A 17691-nucleotide genomic window follows, 5' to 3' on the forward strand; every position below is an offset into this window, starting at 1 on the left:
ACTGTTTTCACACAGTTTATTCAGAAGTTTAAAAGTTAAAATGTGGGCATTTTCCCGTTCTCTACAAAAACATTTTTTAATTAGCTGGGTGTAATGTTATATGCCTACAGTCCTAACTACTTAGGATCGTGAGGTGGAGGATCTTTTAAGCACAGGAATCCAAGGCTGCAGTTAGCAGTGAGCTATAATCAGGCCACTACACTCCAGCCTGGGTGACACAGTGAGATGATGTCTCTAAAGTTAAAAAATAAAAAAAATCAGGAGGCTGAGGCAAGAGAATTGCTTGAACCCAGGAGGCAGACGTGGCGGTGAGCTGAGATCGTGCCACGGCACTCCAGCCTGGGTAACAACAGCGAAACTCCGTCTCAAAAAATAAAATTAAATAAATAAATAAATATAAAAATGAGAGGTATGTAAGGTTGCTAGATATGATATCAATATGCAAAAGTACTTTTCTATATAGCAGCAAAAAATATAAAGTAATTTTTTTAGAGATTGGGTCTTGGTATGTTGCCTAGGCTGGTCTTGAACTCTTGGACTCAGCAATCCTCCCACCTCAGCAACCCAAGTAGCTGGAACTACAGACATGCACCACCACAGAGGAGTAATTTTTTGATGGTAGAAGATGGCCGAATAGGAACAGCTCCAGTCTGCAGCTCCCAGCAAGATCAATGCAGAAGGTGGGTGATTTCTGCATTTCCAACTGAGGTACCTGGCTCATCTCATTGCGACTGGTTAGACAGTGGGTACAGCCCACAGAGGGCAGGAGAAGCAGGGTGGGGCACTGCCTCACCCAGGAAGCACAAGGGGTTGGGGAACTCCCTCCCCTAGCCAAGGGAAGCTATAGGGACTGTTCAGTGAGGAAGGGTGCTATCCAACCTAGATACTATGTGTTTCCCATGGTCTTCACAACCCGCAGACCAGGAGATTCCCTCAGGTACCTACGCCACTAGGGCCCACACCAAGCTAGCTGCAGGAGTTTTTTTCACACCCCACTGGCACCTGGAACACCAGGCAGACACCATTCACTTCCCTGGAGAGGGGCTGAAGCCAGGGAGCCAAGTGGTCTAGCTCAGCAGATCCTACCCCTACAGAGCCCAGCAAGCTAAGATCCACTGGCTTGAAATTCTTGCTCCCAGCACAGCAGTCTGAAATCAACCTGGGACACTCCAGTTTGGTGAGGGGAGGTGTGTTGGCCATTAGTAAAGCTTGAGTAGGCAGTTTTCCCCTCACAGTATAAATAAAGCTGCCTGAAGTTCGAACTGAGTGGAGCCCACCGCAGCTCAGCAAAGCCGCTGTAGCCAGACTATCTCTCTAGATTCCCCCTCTCTGGCCAGGGCATCTCTGAAATAAAGCAGCAGCCCCAGTCAGGGGCTTTATAAAAACTCCCATCTCCCTGGGACACCAGGGGGAAGGGGTGGCTATGGGCACAGTCTCAGCAGACTTAAACGTTCCTGCCTATTGGCTTTGAAGAGAGCAGTGAATCTCCCATCACAGCGCCAGAGCTCTGCTAAGGGACAGACTGCCTCCTCAAGTTGGTCCCTGACCCCCATGGCTTCTGGCTGGGAGACAGCTCCCAGCAGGGGTCAACAGACACCTCATACAGGAGAGCTCTGGCAGGCTTTGGCAGGTGCCCCTATGGGACGAGGCTTCCAGAGGAAAGAACAGGCAGCAATCTTTGCTGTTTTGCAGCCACCACTGGCGATATCCAGCCAAACAGGGTCTGCAGTAGATCTCCAGCAAACTCCAGCAGACCTGCAGCAGAGGAGCCTCAATGCTAGAAGGAAAACTAACAAACAGAAAGGAACAGTATCAACATCAACAAAAAGAACGTCCACACAGAAACCCCATCTGACGGTCACCAACATCAAAGACCAAAGGTAGATAAATCCACGAAGATAAGCAAAATCCAGTGCATAAAGGCTGAAAATTCCAAAAACTAGAACATCTGTTCTCCTCCAAAGAATCACAACTCCTGCCAGCAAGGGAATAAAACTGGATGGAGAATAACTTTGACAAATTGACAGAAATAGGCTTCAAAAGGTAGGTAATAACAAACTCCTCCAAGCTAAAGGAGCATGATCTAACCCAATGCAAGGAAGCTAAGAACTTTGATAAAAGATTACAGGAACTGCTAACTAGAATAACCAGTTTTGAGAAGAACATAAATGACGTGATGGAGCTGAAAAACAAAGGATGAGAACTTTGTAAAGCATACACAAATATCAATAGCCAATTGAACAAGCGAAAGAAAGGATATCAGAGATTGAAGATCAATTTAATGAAATAAAGCATGAAGACAAGATTAGACAAAAAAGAATGAAAAGGAATGAATGAACCCTCCAAGAAATATGGGACTATGTGAAAAGACCAAAACTACATTTGATTGGTGTACCTGAAAGTGACGGGGAGAATGGAACCAAGGTGGAAAACACCCTTCAGGCCGGGTGCCGTGGCTCATGCCTGTAATCCCAGCACCTTGGGAGGCCGTGCCAGGCAGATCACCTGAGGTCAGGATATGGAGGCCAACCTGACCAACATGGAGAAACCCCATCTCTACTAAAAACACAAAATTAGCTGAGAATGGTGGCGCATGCCTGTAATCCCAGCTAATCAGGAGGCTAAGGAAGGAGAATCACTTGAACTTGGGAGAGGAGGAGGTTACGGTGAGCGGAGATCACACCATTGCATTCCAGCCTGGGCAACAAGAGTGAAACTCTGTCTCAAAAAAAAAAAAAAAAAAGAAAACACTCTTCAGGATATTACCCAGAACTTCCCCAACCTAGCAAGACAGGCCAACATTCAAATTCAGGAAATGCAAAGAACACCACAAAGATACTCCTTGAGAAGAGCAGCCCCAAGATACGTAACTGTCAGATTCACCAAGGTTGAAATGAAGTAAAAAAATGTCAAGGGCAGACAGAGACAAAGGTTGGGCTACCCACAAAGAAAAGCCTATCAGACTCACAGCGGATCTCTCTGCAAAAATCCTACAGGCCAGAAGAGAGTCGGGGCCAATACTCAACGTTCTTAAAGAAAAGACTTTTCAACCCAGAAATTCATATCCAGTCAAACTAAGCTTCACAAACAAAGGAGAGCTGGGCGCGGTGGCTCACGCCTGTAATCCTAGCAGTTTGGGAGGCCAAGGTGGGTGGATCACCTGAGGTCAGGAGTTCAAGACCAGCCTGGCCATCAGGGTAACACCCCATCTTAAAAAAAAATAAAAATAAAAATAAAAATAAACGAAGGAGAAATAAAATCCTTTACAGACAAGCAAATGCTGAAAGGTATTGTTATCACCAGGCCTGCCTTAAAAGAGCTCCTTAAGGAAGCACTAAATATGGAAAGGAAAAACCAGTACCAGCCACTGCAAAAACATACCAAATTGTAAAGACAATCGACACTATGAAGAAACTGTATCAACTAACAGGCAAAATAACCATAATGACAGTATCAAATTCACACATAACAATATTAACCTTGGGGGGTGGGGAGAAAAAAAAACAATATTAACCTTAAATGTAAACGGGCTAAATGCCCCAATTAAAAGACACAGAGTGGCAAATTGGATCGAGTCAAGACCCATTGATGTGCTGTATTCAGGAGATCCACCTCACATGCAAAGATACACATAGGCTCAAAATAAAGGGATGGAGAAAGATGTACCAAGCAAATGGAAAGCAAAAAAAAAAAAAAAAAGCAGGGGTTGCAATCCTAGTCTCTGAAACTTTAAACCAATAAACATCAAAAAAGACAAAGAAAGGCATTATTATATAATGGCAAAGGGATCAATGCAACAAGAAGATGTAACTATCCGAAATACATATGCATCCAATACAGGAACACTGAGATTCATAAAGCAAGCTCTCAAAGACCTACAAAGAAACTTAGACTTCCATACACTAATAGTGGGAGACCTCAACACCCCACTGTTAACATTAGACAGATCAATGAGAAGGAAAATTAACAAGGATATTCAGGACTTGAACTCAGCTCTAGACCAAGTGGACCTAATAGACATCTACAGAACTCTCAACACCAAATCAACAGAAAATACATTCTTCTCAGCACTACATCACACTTATTCTAAAATTGACCACATAATTGGAAGTAAAACACTCCTCAGCAAATGCAAAAGAACAGAAATCATAACAGTCTCTCAGACCAGAGTGCAATCACGTTAGAACTCAGGATTAAGAAACTCACTCAAAACCACACAACTAAATGGAAACTGAACAACCTGCTCCTGAATAACTAATGGATAAGTAACAAAATTAAGGCAGAAATAAGTAAATTCTTGGAAACCAATGAGAATGAAGATACAGCATACGAGAATCTCTGGGACATGTTTAAAGCAGTGTTTAGAGGGACATTTATAGCACTAAATGACCACAGGAAAAAGCCGGAAAGATCTAAAATTGGCACACTAACATTACAATTAAAAGAACTAGAGAAGCAAGAGCAAACAAATTCAAAAGCTATCAGAAAACAAAAAATAACTAAGATCAGAGCAGAACTGAAGGAGATAGAGACACAAATACCCCTTTAAAAAAATCAACAAATCCAGGAGCTGGTTTTTTGAAAAGATTAATAGACGGACAGCTAGCCAGACTAATAAAGAAGAGAGAAAAATCAAATAAACACAATTAAAAATGATAAAGGGGATATCACCACTGATCCCACATAAATATAAACTACCATCAGAGAATACTATAAACACCTCTATGCAAATAAACTAGAAAATCTAGAAGAAATTGATAAATTCCTGGACACAGACACCCTCCCAGGACTAAACCAGGAAGAAGTCAAATCCTTGAATAGACCAATAACAAATTCTGAAATTGAGGCAGTAATTAATAGCCTACCAACCAAAAAAAGCCCAGGACCAGACAGATTCACAGCCGAATTATACCAGAGGTACAAAGAGGAGCTGGTATCATTCCTTCTGAAACTTTTCCAAACAACAGAAAAAGAGGGACTCTTCCCTAACTCATTTTATGAGGCCAGCATCATCCTGATACCAAAACCTGGCAGAGACACAACAAAAAAAGAAAATTTCAGGCCAATATCCCTGATGAACATTGACGTGAAAATCCTCAATAAAATACTGGCAAACTGAATCCAGGAGCACATCAAAAAGCTTATCTACCACAGTCATGTTGGCTTTATCCCTGGGATGCAAGGCTGGTTCAACATACACAAAAAGTAATCCATCACATAAACCAAACCAATGAAAAACATCACATGATTAACTCAATAGATGCAGAAAAGGCCTTCGATAAAATTCAACACCCCTTCATGCTAAAAACTCTCAATAAACTAGGTATTGATGGAACATATCTCAAAATAATAGAGCTATTTATGACAAACCCACAGCCAATATCATACTGAATGGGCAAAAGTGAGAAGCAATCCCTTTGAAAATCAGCACAAGACAAGGACGCCCTCTCTCAACACTCCTATTCAACATAGTATTGGAGGTTATGGCCAGGGCAATCAGGCAAGAGAAATAAATAAAGTGTATTCAAACAGGAAGAGAGGAAGTCAAATTGTCTCTGTTTGCAGATGACATGATTGCATATTTAGCAGACCCCAATGTCACAGCCCAAAATCTCTTTAAGCTAATAAGCAACTTCAGGAAAGTCTCAGGATACAAAATCAACGCGCAAAAATCACAAGCATTCCTATACACCAATAATAGACAAACAGAGAGCAAAATAATGAGTGAACTCCCATTCACAATTGCTACAAAGAGAATAAAATACCTAGGAATACAACTTACAAGGGATGTGAAGGACCTCTTCAAGGAGCACTACAAACCACCACTAAAGGAAATAAGAGAGGACACAAATAAATGGAAAAATAATTCCATGCTCATCGATAGGAAAAATCAGTATCATGAAAATGGCCATAGTGTCCAAAGTAATTTATAGATTCAGTGTTATCCCCATCAAGCTACCACTGACTTTCTTCACAGAATTAGAAGCCAATATTGACAAATAGGATCTAATTTGATATACAAAAGAGAAAGAACTACTGATTTGTGGGTAAACAAGGGGGTATGTAATAAATACTGTTGGCCGGGCGCGGTGGCTCAAGCCTGTAATCTCAGCACTTTGGGAGGCCAAGGCGGGTGGATCACGAGGTCAAGAGATCGAGACCATCCTGGTCAACATGGTGAAACCCCGTCTCTACTAAAAATACAAAAATTAGCTGGGCATGGTGGTGCGTGCCTGTAATCCCAGCTACTCAGGAGGCTGAGAGAGGAGAATTGCCTGAACCCAGGAGGCGGAGGTTGCGGTGAGCCGAGATCGCGCCATTGCACTCCAGCCTGGGTAACAAGAGCGAAACTCCGTCTCAAAAAAAAAAAAAAAATAATAAATAAATAAATAAATAAATACTGTTGACATTACCTATCCATATACCAAAAAATAAAAAATAAAATTAGAACTATACTTTATACCATACACAAAAATTAATTAAAGGTAGTTTTGTAATCTAAATGTTGAAAGCAAAATTTCAACTTTTAAAGGAAAATACATCTTTTTACCTTAAAATAGGCAGACACAAAAAGCACATCCCTGGCTCACACCTGTAATCTCAACACTTTGGGTGGCCAAGGCAGGATGGCTGCTTGAGCCCAGGAGTTCAAGTACAGCCTGGGCAACATAGTGAAACCCCATCTCCACAAACAATTTTAAAAATTAGCTGGGTGTGATGGCATGCATCTGTAGTCCCAGCTACTCAGGAGGCTGAGGCAGGAGGATGGCTTTAATCCAGGCAAATAGAGGCTGCAGTGAGCCATGATCATGCCACTGCACTCCAGCCTGGGTGACAAAGTGAGACCCTGTTTCGAAACAAAATGAAACATAACAAAACACATTCCATAAAGAAAACGATAATAAATTCAACTACATTAAAATGTAAAACTTCTTTGCATCAAGTCATTAAAAAGAGTGAATACATCATACTACCTGGGCAAAAATATTTGCAAAGCATATAACCAGCAAAGCATTTATAGCCAGAATATATAAAGAACTTATATGGTCAATGAGGAAAAGACTAAATGCCAAAAACAAATATGCACTTCCTAGGAAAAAAATCCAAGCAGCTAGTAAACACCAAAAAGATATTCAATCTCAGTTGTAATTATGAAAATGAAACAATAAACTCTATCATTTTTATACCTACCTACTCTTAGTTTACAGCATATTGAAGTGACAGAAGAATCATTATAGACTTGTCCTCTTATTTCTACCTGTATATCTATAATCTTGTCTAGACCTGATAAAAAGTTATCTACAAAATGGGCACTATGGGGTTTTTGTTTGTTGCTGTAGTTGTTGTTTTTGAGAGAGGCTCTCACTCTGCCACCCAGGCTGCAGAGCAGTGGCACAATCACAGCTCACTGAAGCCTCAACCTCCCAAGGTCAAGCAATTCCCCTACTTAAGTCTCCTGAATAGCTAGGACTACAGCCACCTGCCACTATGCCCAGCTAATTTTTGTATTTTTTGTAGAGGCAGGAGTCTCACGATGTTGCCCAGGCTGGTCTTGAACTCCTCAGCTCAAACAATCCTCTTGCCTCAGCCTCCTAAAGTATTGGGATTACGGTGTGAGCCACCGTGCCTGGTAGGCACTATGTTTTTTAAATGCTATAAATATCTTTAACACATTTATGCCTAATGTTTCATTATTGGAACACTAAGCTTGTTGGAGTTATTTACATCCTACTGCTCAAGGTCATCACCAAGATCGGATTTTTCACAAAAAAAAAAAAAAAAAAAATTGCAACCTTCGGCATAAAGCGGTTAAATGCAAATAAACAAAACATATAGAAAAATACACCTATTTTTTTCCCATAAAGAATTCTGCCTAAAGATGTGGAAACAGTTCTAGACAGACAGAAACTAATTCTATAGCCTAACATCCTAATTGCACCATTGGATGTACATTTTGTAAGTCTAAACTTCCACATCATACTAATTATACTAATATTTTCAGTAATGCCAGGTGACACAATCATTGCAAAGTCTTTTTAAAGTATTAGCTGCAAAACTTCTAAAATTATCTCAGTTTTTTCCTATGGTCCTTTTTTTTTGTCCTATCTCCAATAGAGCTTCCAATGCAACTCTACTCTTTTTTTTTTAATCACACAAGTGATGAGCTAAAGTACTATTAAATTTTGTTTTTTTATTTTACTTTTTTAACTACTACACTCAGAAAAGACTTGAAGAGATGAAATTGGCTTAAAAGTTATGCAAAATGACAGTACCTCACAATGCTGGCGAGAAGCTTGAATTTCACATTCATATTTGTTCTTTACAGATTCTAAGCAGAGCTCTCTATAGATTCCTGCAACCAAACACAATTACTCTGATTATGTTAACAATAAGGAGTTCCATTATCACTTCCCTGCAGGAATTCTGTCCTCACTGTATTTTATAAGATGAATCCAGAAAAAAATGAAAAGTGAGTCTAACTTTTTATCTTTAAAGACTAAAAATAACAAGGTTCACTTAAAATATATACCCAAAAAGATTAGAAATTAAGAGTTTAAGAGCTAGAAAGAAACTGTATAGCTAGTTTTTGTTCTTACCCTATTCTTCTAAAGATTACTTCCAAATGTTTGATAGAGAATGATCAAAATGAAAATAAAACTCTTTTCCTATGAAAAACAATCTCTCAAGTTTCTCAAAATAGAAACAGCAACAATAAACTCTGGTGTCATCAATCACATATACTCAGAGTAACAGCTAGACACTATACCTCACCAAAACCACTTTTTTTTTTTAAACTATTACTTTCAGTCCAAAGCTTCTGTGAGGAGTAAATGTATATAAACTGATATGACAACATCAATTATGTCTGGAGTGCTCCTGACTGGTCTTTATCTAAAGGATGGATACCCAAGATAACTTAGACCTAACAAGACAATAGTATAAAATAGGTAATATGGCCATGCAAATATGTCACTACAAAAACGGCACACAAAGAGCTCTGGATATGTATTCTAAGCTTTATGCCATAGTTGGCCCTAGAAATGTAATTATCTCTCTTTGTATGGTAAAGCAAGAAACAGATATCTGGAACCATGCCATCAGCAATACATTCACACGCACTACTCTGCAAAATCAAAATATAACAGAGGCCAGAGTAGAAAAGTAAATAACTGACTCAAGTAATATTTACTGATCATCCATGGAACCTAAAAGAACAAAGAAAATTAGGGATATTTTTACTTCTAAGGGCATGATAAGTCAATATGTAAAGATAGCAGTGAAGTATCATATCATCTATATAATATTAAGCACTCAAAAATAAAATTTGGTGAAAGGAGGGTTTAGTAAAAAGAACTTATTATCAACAATGCCTTAGGTATTATCTAACAGGTACATAAGGATCAATTAGTGCCGCATAAAAGAGAAACAACCAGCATCTGCACTAATAAGTTTAGTTTTTAATTTGACTATAAAAAATCAAATATATCCCTTGATTATGAGTCATAGGACATGATACTGAGGCTGGATCCCACTTACAAACATAAGAATGAAATGTAACCATACAAATATAGTACATCTTTGTTTATTCACAGCCACAAATGAGTAACTAAACTTATCAAAGTAAAAAAGAATTAAATTATCTAGTTGAAGGTAAGCTTCCTGTTCTATAGTATCCTGATCAAACGTTTTTAAAATTTTTTTATACATTAAAAAAAAACCCTATCACTCTTACATATTAAAAAAATGCCAAGAGCATTTAAACTTTAATTTCTCTAATAGGGAATTAAACTGTGATAATAACAGTCTCTCTTAATGACAGTATCATAGTTTCCAGTTGTTTCATCATGTGTAGAACTATCTTCTCAACAACACTGTAAGCAACTTGAGGGCTTTTTTTTTTTTTAATCCCCTACAGCAGCAGAGCAAAGCAAAAGTTACTTAATAAATATAGTAGCTGTGGGCTGACTGATAGTAAAATATTCTGGTCGATGTAAATATATTTGTAATTCCATCAACATAAAACACTTACTTGACAAACACGTTTAAGGCTATTGAAGAGTTTACGTTCTATATATGGAAAAGGTTCTTCACTTTCCTACCTGCTACCTTTGTACGAATTTGCATATTTTCCTGTAAAGTTGCCAGCGGTTCCAAGTATTCTGGTGCTTTTCCAGCTATGACTTCTTGTAGTTTTGCATCCACCTGACTTAATCGTTCTTTATAAAGTCTTAACAAAGCAAAAATTAAGATGTTAATTTAAAAATCTCAATAAAGGCTAACAATTTGCCATTTCTATGCATTATTTGTTCCCAATAGCCTTCATATTCCAATAATCTATCAAATGTATTTTTGCCTTTATCTCAAGCAAAGAACTCAATTACATTATTTGACTTTACGCACATAATCACAAAATAGGTTATCTATCATTTTTATCAGTATTACTCTTTAATCGTTAATCCCAATACAAAACAATAAAACTGAAATAACTACTTTTTGGCACTGTCAATTTTTGTTTTTGTTTTAACTACAGAACAATAAAACCAATTGTAAGAGAAATGGTCATTTAAACATTGGCTTTAAAAAAAAAAACAAATCACTTTGAATAGACATTACCAGTTGTCAAAATAAATAATTACATGGTTTCTCTCTACCTTTCCTGAAAAGGAGTCAGTATTATTGTACTCAGCCTACTTAATTTTTTAATAGAACAAAGAAGTAGACTGATGAAGGTAAAACCAATGGCTTTGTGACCTGACATTCTAAGTTTGTCTCAACTACAATTAAAGAAGCCATAACAAAATTAGCTGCTCAATGAGCAAGGAAATCAAAAATCAAAAAGAAAAAAATTTTTTTTGCTATGAAAATGCTTTACTAGGCAAAACTGCATACTATAAAAATGCTTTAGAATGCAACAGGAGGAGATGTAAAGACACAAAGAAGTGCATAGTGACACATGGCTATCAGAACACACTAAAGAATTCACACTGATTCCTCACTTTACCTAGAAAAGGAAGCTTCTAGGCTACTTCCTCCTTAGAGGTCCCTGTTACTTCTATTTATAAAGCCACTTACAAATACTCTAATTTGCCAGCTGTCTCACCGATACCTTTAGAGTATGACACAACTCAGCATTTATTTGTTGGCAATAATCCTGCAGGACAGAACTAATTTTTTTTTTTTTAGGCAGGGTCTTACTCTGTCGCCCAGGCTGCAGTGCAGTGGCATGAGCACAGCTCACTGCAGCCTTGACCTCCTGGGCTCAATCGATCCACCTGCCTTAGCCTCCCAAGTAGCTGGGATCACAGGCACGTACCACCACATCCAGCTAATTTTTTAATTTTTTTTTGCGGAGACCAGGTCTTCCTATGTTGCCCAGGCTTGTCTCCAATTCCTGGGTTCAAGCCCACAAAAAACCCCTGCCTCCAAACCCTCAGTTTAGTTAATGAGGACTTCAGTAGACAAACAATAACTGAATCCTCTTTCATATTAGTCAGTCCCATAAAATGCAAATGGGAAAACAGCTGAGACTGAATCTAGTTGCTCTTATGCTAGTATACAAGTGACATGGTTGAGATTCAGTGACAATGGCCTTCTTAAGTCACTACTTACTGATCTTTGAGATCGGTAAACTGTTTCTCAAGATTGGACATTTCATCCAAACATTCCATTCTTCTTCTTTCACAGTCTTCATCATCCATTTCTGTTAATAAAAAGGCAAATATAAAAGATAAATTTTAAAAAGAAAAAAAAAGATAAACTTAATTTTCAAATTTATTTGAATGTCTCAAATATATCTGAATGTTAATTCAAATAGGAAGAAAAACTATAATATGAAGGCAAGGCCTATATTAAGCCTTAAGAAAAAAAACATTTATCAAATATAATAATTTCTGCTGGGCGTGGTAGCTCATGCCTATAACTTCAGCACTTTGGAAGGCCAAGGAAGGAGGACTGATTGAACCCAGGAGTTCAAGATCAGCCTGGGCAACATAGGAAGACCCCATCTCTACAAAAAATAAAATATTAGTTGGGCATGGTACCATGAGCCTATAGTCTCACTTACTAGGAGGCTAAGGCAGGAGGATTGCCTAAGCCTCGGAGTTGGAGGCCACAGTGAGCCATGATTGCAACACTGCACTCTGCCCTCGGTGACAGGGTGACCTAGACTAAAAAAAAAAAAAATTCCACTATAGACTTAATCTAAAATACAGATGAGTATATAAAACTATACTGGTGTCTAGATCCTCTTATTTTCATTCATTTTTAAATTGCTTAAAGGACTGACTATAAGCTATGACTATAAAGTAATCAACCCCCTTTTGGTTTGTTTTCCACCAACTCACCAGAATGTAACACCAAAATGATTGGGTCCTTTAAAGGATAACATCGCTCAAAAACACTTTGGGGATTCTTCTTTCAGAACTGCTCATATGGCTGATTTGCCAGTCACATAAAAAAAGGAAAGTGTCCAGGCACAGTGGCTCATGCCTGTAATCCCACCACTTTGGGAGGCTGAGGTTCCAAGGATTGCTTGAGCTCACGAGTTCAAGACCAGCCTGGGCAACATGGTGAAACCCCATCTCTACTAAAAATACAAAAATTAGCCAGGCATAGTGGTGGATGCCTGCAGTCCCAGCTACTAGGGAGACTGACGTAGGAGGATTGCTTGAGCTTGGGAGGCAGAGGTTGCAGTGAGCCAAGACTGTGCCAGCCTGGGCAACAGATACCCTGTCTCAAAAAAGAAAAAGAAAGAAAAAGAAAAGAGAAGACTAATCTTACTATGTTTACCACAGGCTCTTTTGGTCTGCCATTCCTATGTTCCCATTGTTCAGTCTCCCCATATTACTATCAGTCAGTGAGCAAGAGGCAAATGAGGAGGAAAACACAAACTTTTTAAGAAAAGCAACTGTTAATTACCAGATCTGTCCTATAGTCCACATTTTCTATGTTCACATCACATATATTCATTCATCAAAATAACTGAAGCACAAAATGATCTGCATCTTGATCTTCATCAAATAAAAGTCAAACTATGAGAAAGAGTTAAATCACGTTCAATTATTTTTATATAACAAGTAAGGCTATGACTCATTTTTTTCTAATTTTCGAAAACAGATTAAAAATATTTCTGGCTCTTGATTGGTTACTTCTTGGCTACTTAAAACTTGGTCCCTCAAGATGACTCACTATCCAAGTTCTCTGGATAGCAGAGGTTTTTCTATAGCCTTACAATTTGCTCAGTACCAACATTTCACAAGAAAAAACTGTGAAAGTTTAACATGAAAGACATATGGTAGAACAGAGATGCTTTAACAGAAGCAAACTGTAAAATGTATTTAAACAATTTCTTTGCACTGAAAAATTTTGACTTGCAGTTCAAATTTTTATCACATTCTTCAAAAATTAAGTTGTCCATTATTTTCTGGGAAGGAATTTTAAAAAGTTAAAAATCACAACAGTCAACATAAAAATTATAGGGGGAGAATTTTAACAAATAGAATTTTATGAGATCCTAGCTCCTATCATAAATGCAAAAAACATTTGAAGATAAAATGCTTTATAGATCTAAGAAATATATTCACAAACAGGCCAGGCGCGGTGGCTCATGCCTGTAATCCCAACACTTTGGGAGGCCAAGGTGGTGGATCATTTGAGGTCAGGAGTTCAAGATCAGCCTGGCCAACACGGCAAAACCCGTCTCCACTAAAAATATAAAAATTAGGCCAGGCATGGTGGCTCACACCTGTAATCCAAGCACTTTGGAGGCCAAGGCGGGCAGATGACCTGAGGTCAGGAGTTCATGACCTGCCTGGCCAACATGGAGAAACTCCGTCTTTAAAAAAAAAAAAAAAAATATACACACACACACACACACACACACACACACACATATATATATATATATATATATATATATATATATACACACACACATAAATTAGCCAGGCATGGTAGTGGGTGCCTATAATCCCAGCTTCTTAGGAGGCTGAGGTTACAGCGAGCCAAGATCGTACCACAGCACTCCAGCCTGGGCTGAGGAAAAAAAAAAAAAAAAAATACATTCCCTCATAGTCTAGATCTTCTCCTTTCTTTATATTCCCCACTTCTGAAATCTCACCTACTTTCACAGCAAGGCAGATGACTTACAAAATATTCTCCCCTTCCCATATCAGGCAGGTTCCAACGTCACATTTCCATCTGTGAGTTGGGCATTCTTAAACATACTGCCATCATCTCAAAAGCAACATGTCTGAAATACTCTTACCTTTCACCTTCATCTGAGATCTTTCACTTCTCTATTTCCGTCGATGCTACCACCACTCTCCGTGTATCTTGTTTTTTTCTCTCACCTTCAATCCTAAACTTGCATTCATTAATCCTGTTTTGTGCTTTCTTTGAAATCCTTCACATCTATATTTCCTATTCCTCTCTGAGCTCAAGTTCTTCTCCCAACCAAAATGATTTTCTCACTCTTTTGAATAAGCCCTAAGCTCTGGCCCTTGTACTTTTTCTTATAATTCCTCTCCCTATAGGTACACCCACCATTGCAACCCAAATTCTACTCATTCTTCAACATAATTAAGGGAATCCCACCTTCTTCAGCTAGCCTTTGTGACCACCCAATTTTGAAAAGATTTCCTCTGTCTCTGAATTCCTACAGCAATATTTAATTAAGCATTCATTTGGCAATTTAATCAAGTGGTGACGTATAACAGCTCTTTAAGTGAGCCCAGATTATAATGACTTATCCTTCATATTGAGTACCGTCCAGTGCTGCACAAAGAAGTCACTCATAAATATTTTTGGATGGCTGATTTATTGATTGAAATTACAGCCTTCCATGGAAATTTTGCTTTGAAAGGGAAACATGAAAAGAAGGCATCTGGGTGATACGAGTCTATCATCAACCTATCATCAATGCTTCCTTTACGTGGCCAAAATCAGGCCAAGACAAAGAAGTCAATCTCATCCCTATCATTTGACTAGGAGGAAAATAATCCCGGTAATCACAAACTCCATTTCACAATGGAATAACCATTCCTAAAAGTTTGCAAAGTTTATTTGTGGTGTTAATCTGCCCTCTACACCCAAAATAATTTAAAACAGCTCAAAGTTAGAAAAAATGGAAAGGGGGCAAAAAAAAAAAAAAAAAAAGAAAAAATGGAAGGGAAGAAAAGGTTTGGAGAATTTTCAGCGCTGACAAAACTCAGCCAATTTATAAGCATATGAAGATCCAAAATCAGCCCGAATATTGGTCCCTTCCTCTCAATCTTTCAAACTTCAGGGAGCTACTGAACGGGACAGCTCTCAAGTTAGCCCCCGAAAAAACACTGATGTAAAAGTGTTGACCGGCAAGCTGACTTGGAAACTGAGGTTAATTACTAAGCCGACCAAGGGCCAATCCAAATCCACCCTCGGCCCCTGCAACCCACTCGCGCTGAGAAGCGAGGGGTGCAAGGGTGAAAATAGGGAAAGAGGTCGGTGGGCTGGGAAGAGGAGACATTTCCTGGAGGCATTTCCAGTGTCTGCTGCAGTAAGTTCTCCGCCCGGGCCGGGCGCCCCAGAGCACCACAGGGTGCAGGACCGCGCCGCGTCCCGGAGCTGGGCAAGCCCAGGCCCGCTCCACCCCACCCTGCCCCGCCGCCGGGACCCGTCAGGAGCTAGGCAGCGCCCCGCGACCGGTCCGGGTGCAGCCCAGGGCCCGGAGCCAGTCTCCGCCCCTTCCCTCTGTCCCCGCCCCGCTCTCCCAGCAGGACGCAGCCGCCTGGCGTGCAGAGAGCGGCCTGTCGCGCGCCGGGCGCGGGGACTCAGGGTCCCATCCCTGCTGGGTCGCGCACCTGAGCTATCTCCATCCTCGGAGACCGACGAGCTCTCCGTGTCCTCGTCCTCGGAGCTGCTCCCCTCATTTTCAGCGTAGTCCACCTCCATCTCATCGTGATGGTTGGTCTCCTTTTTATCTCCTCGGGAATGGACCGGCATTTTCCAGCCACGCCGTCGCTTCCCACTCCCGGCGCCCAGCCCGGCCACCGCCGCTTCAATGAAGGGCGCGTGGAACGCCCCGACCCACCCAGCGGCCGAGCTTGCTAGCCCCCTTGGCTCCTCCCCGCCCCCGGCCCGGGCCTCACAACCTAACCCGCAGCCTCTGCGTTGGCAGCTCTGCCATTGGCGGAGGCTGTCCACCGAGCCTGGGGGCGGGGCTTAAGCTGCTCTGGCATGATTGGTTGCCCTTAATTACGACGCGGCCTTCCGACGCTTGCCGGGAGTTGTAGTCCTTAAGGCTCAGACCTTCAGGGGCTGCATGCCTCCATTCCTCGGCAGCCCTGATCACTTCTTTCTTCTGGACTTCCAAGTCCCACAAGGAACGAAAGCTGACACTCTGGATCGCAGTTTATAAACTATACAGAAACAGATTGTGCGAATTTAGTCGGTATTTATCAATTTCCTGCCAAGTGATTGACCTGCCTGGCTATCCAAGATGTCACTGTCAGATGTGAAATTGACTTTTGCCTAAAAGGATCTTTGCCTGCTCGTTGAGCCTAGGGAACTGGAGAACCGTCTCTTTTACCTAAGTACCTTTATTACCTACCACTAATAAACTGTTTTTATTGAATTATTAACTATAGACGATAACTTGCACTATGTTGCGCAAAAAACTTTAAATCATTCTTGAAACTTTTACAATGGAGAAGATAAGGAAGTGTTATCTTGGCATTTTCAATCTAGTATTTTTTGCATTTATTTTTTACCAAATGAAGTCGGAAAATGTCATCTTTTTTTTTTTTTTTTTTTTTTTTTTTTAAATAGAGACGGGGTTTCACCATGTTGGCCAGTTTGGTCTTCAACTCCTGACCTTGTGATCCACCTGCCTCGGCCTCCCAAAGTGCTGGGATCACAGGCATGAGCCACCACGCCTGGCCAGGCCATCAGTCTTAACTTCAGTTTTCAATGAAAAATACATACTTGACTTAATGAGATGATGTACGTTCTCAAAAAAAGGGTACACAGACAAGGAAGACTCAATAGATATCATAACTCATTAACTGACCACTTATCCTCTGTATCAGGTATCTTGGTAAGCTCTTTACATTAGTTACAGTGAGTCTAATTCTCAATTCAATAGCCCTGAGATAGGTGCCATTGTTATGCCCATTTTACACATAAGGAAACTTCATTTGCAGACAAATCTTAAAACTACATTTTACCCATTATAAAGACAGGGCTTCTTCTTGAAGTGGCAACTTACTATTGAAAGATAATACAGGCTGGCACAGTGGCTCACGCCTGTAGTCCCTGCACTTTAGGAGGCCAGAGCAGGCAGCTCACTTGAGATCAGGAGTTCCAGACCAGCTGGCCAACATGGTGAAACCCCATCTCCAGAGGCTGAGGTGAGAGAATCACTTGTAGCGGGGAAGTCAAGATTGCAGTGAGCCAAGATCGCACCACTGCACTCCAGCCTGGGTGGCAGAGTGAGACCCTGTCTCTTGTCTCAAAGAAAAAAAAAAGTTCATAGAATATTGTGGACTGTATAGCACTGCTTTCTCAAAGACAAGATCCAAAGTATGCAGTTAAATTTGTAATTTTATGTAATTATTTATTTAGAGACAGGATCTTGCTCTATCCCCCAAGCTGGAGTGCAGTAGCAACCTCAAACTTCTGGGCACAAGCAATCATCCCGCCTCAGCTTCCCGA

At 40.2% G+C, this 17691-nt stretch overlaps 1 protein-coding gene across 3 annotated transcripts in view; it reads right to left on the reverse strand.

Annotated features, from left to right (window-relative positions):
• BRMS1L (BRMS1 like transcriptional repressor) overlaps positions 1-16175 on the reverse strand; it is a 50470-nt gene extending 34295 nt beyond the window's left edge. The window contains exons 1-5 of one of the 3 annotated variants that reach the window (XM_032242523.1): positions 15840-16148; positions 12919-13031; positions 11611-11701; positions 10101-10228; positions 8274-8353 (exon numbers count right to left, since the gene is read on the reverse strand). In XM_032242523.1, coding sequence (XP_032098414.1) covers positions 8274-8353; positions 10101-10228; positions 11611-11699 — 297 coding nt within the window. In that variant the 5' untranslated portion in view covers positions 11700-11701; positions 12919-13031; positions 15840-16148. Of the gene's footprint in view, positions 1-8273; positions 8354-10100; positions 10229-11610; positions 11702-12918; positions 13032-15839 lie in introns of all 3 variants that reach the window. The other 2 variants (XM_032242522.1, XM_032242524.1) reach the window with 2 other exon arrangements.
• Positions 16176-17691: the final 1516 nt, after the last annotated feature.

This window comes from Sapajus apella, unplaced genomic scaffold (genome assembly GCF_009761245.1).
Source record: "Sapajus apella isolate SASKATOON/1434 unplaced genomic scaffold, GSC_monkey_1.0 scaffold50, whole genome shotgun sequence".
NCBI lineage: Eukaryota > Metazoa > Chordata > Mammalia > Primates > Cebidae > Sapajus > Sapajus apella.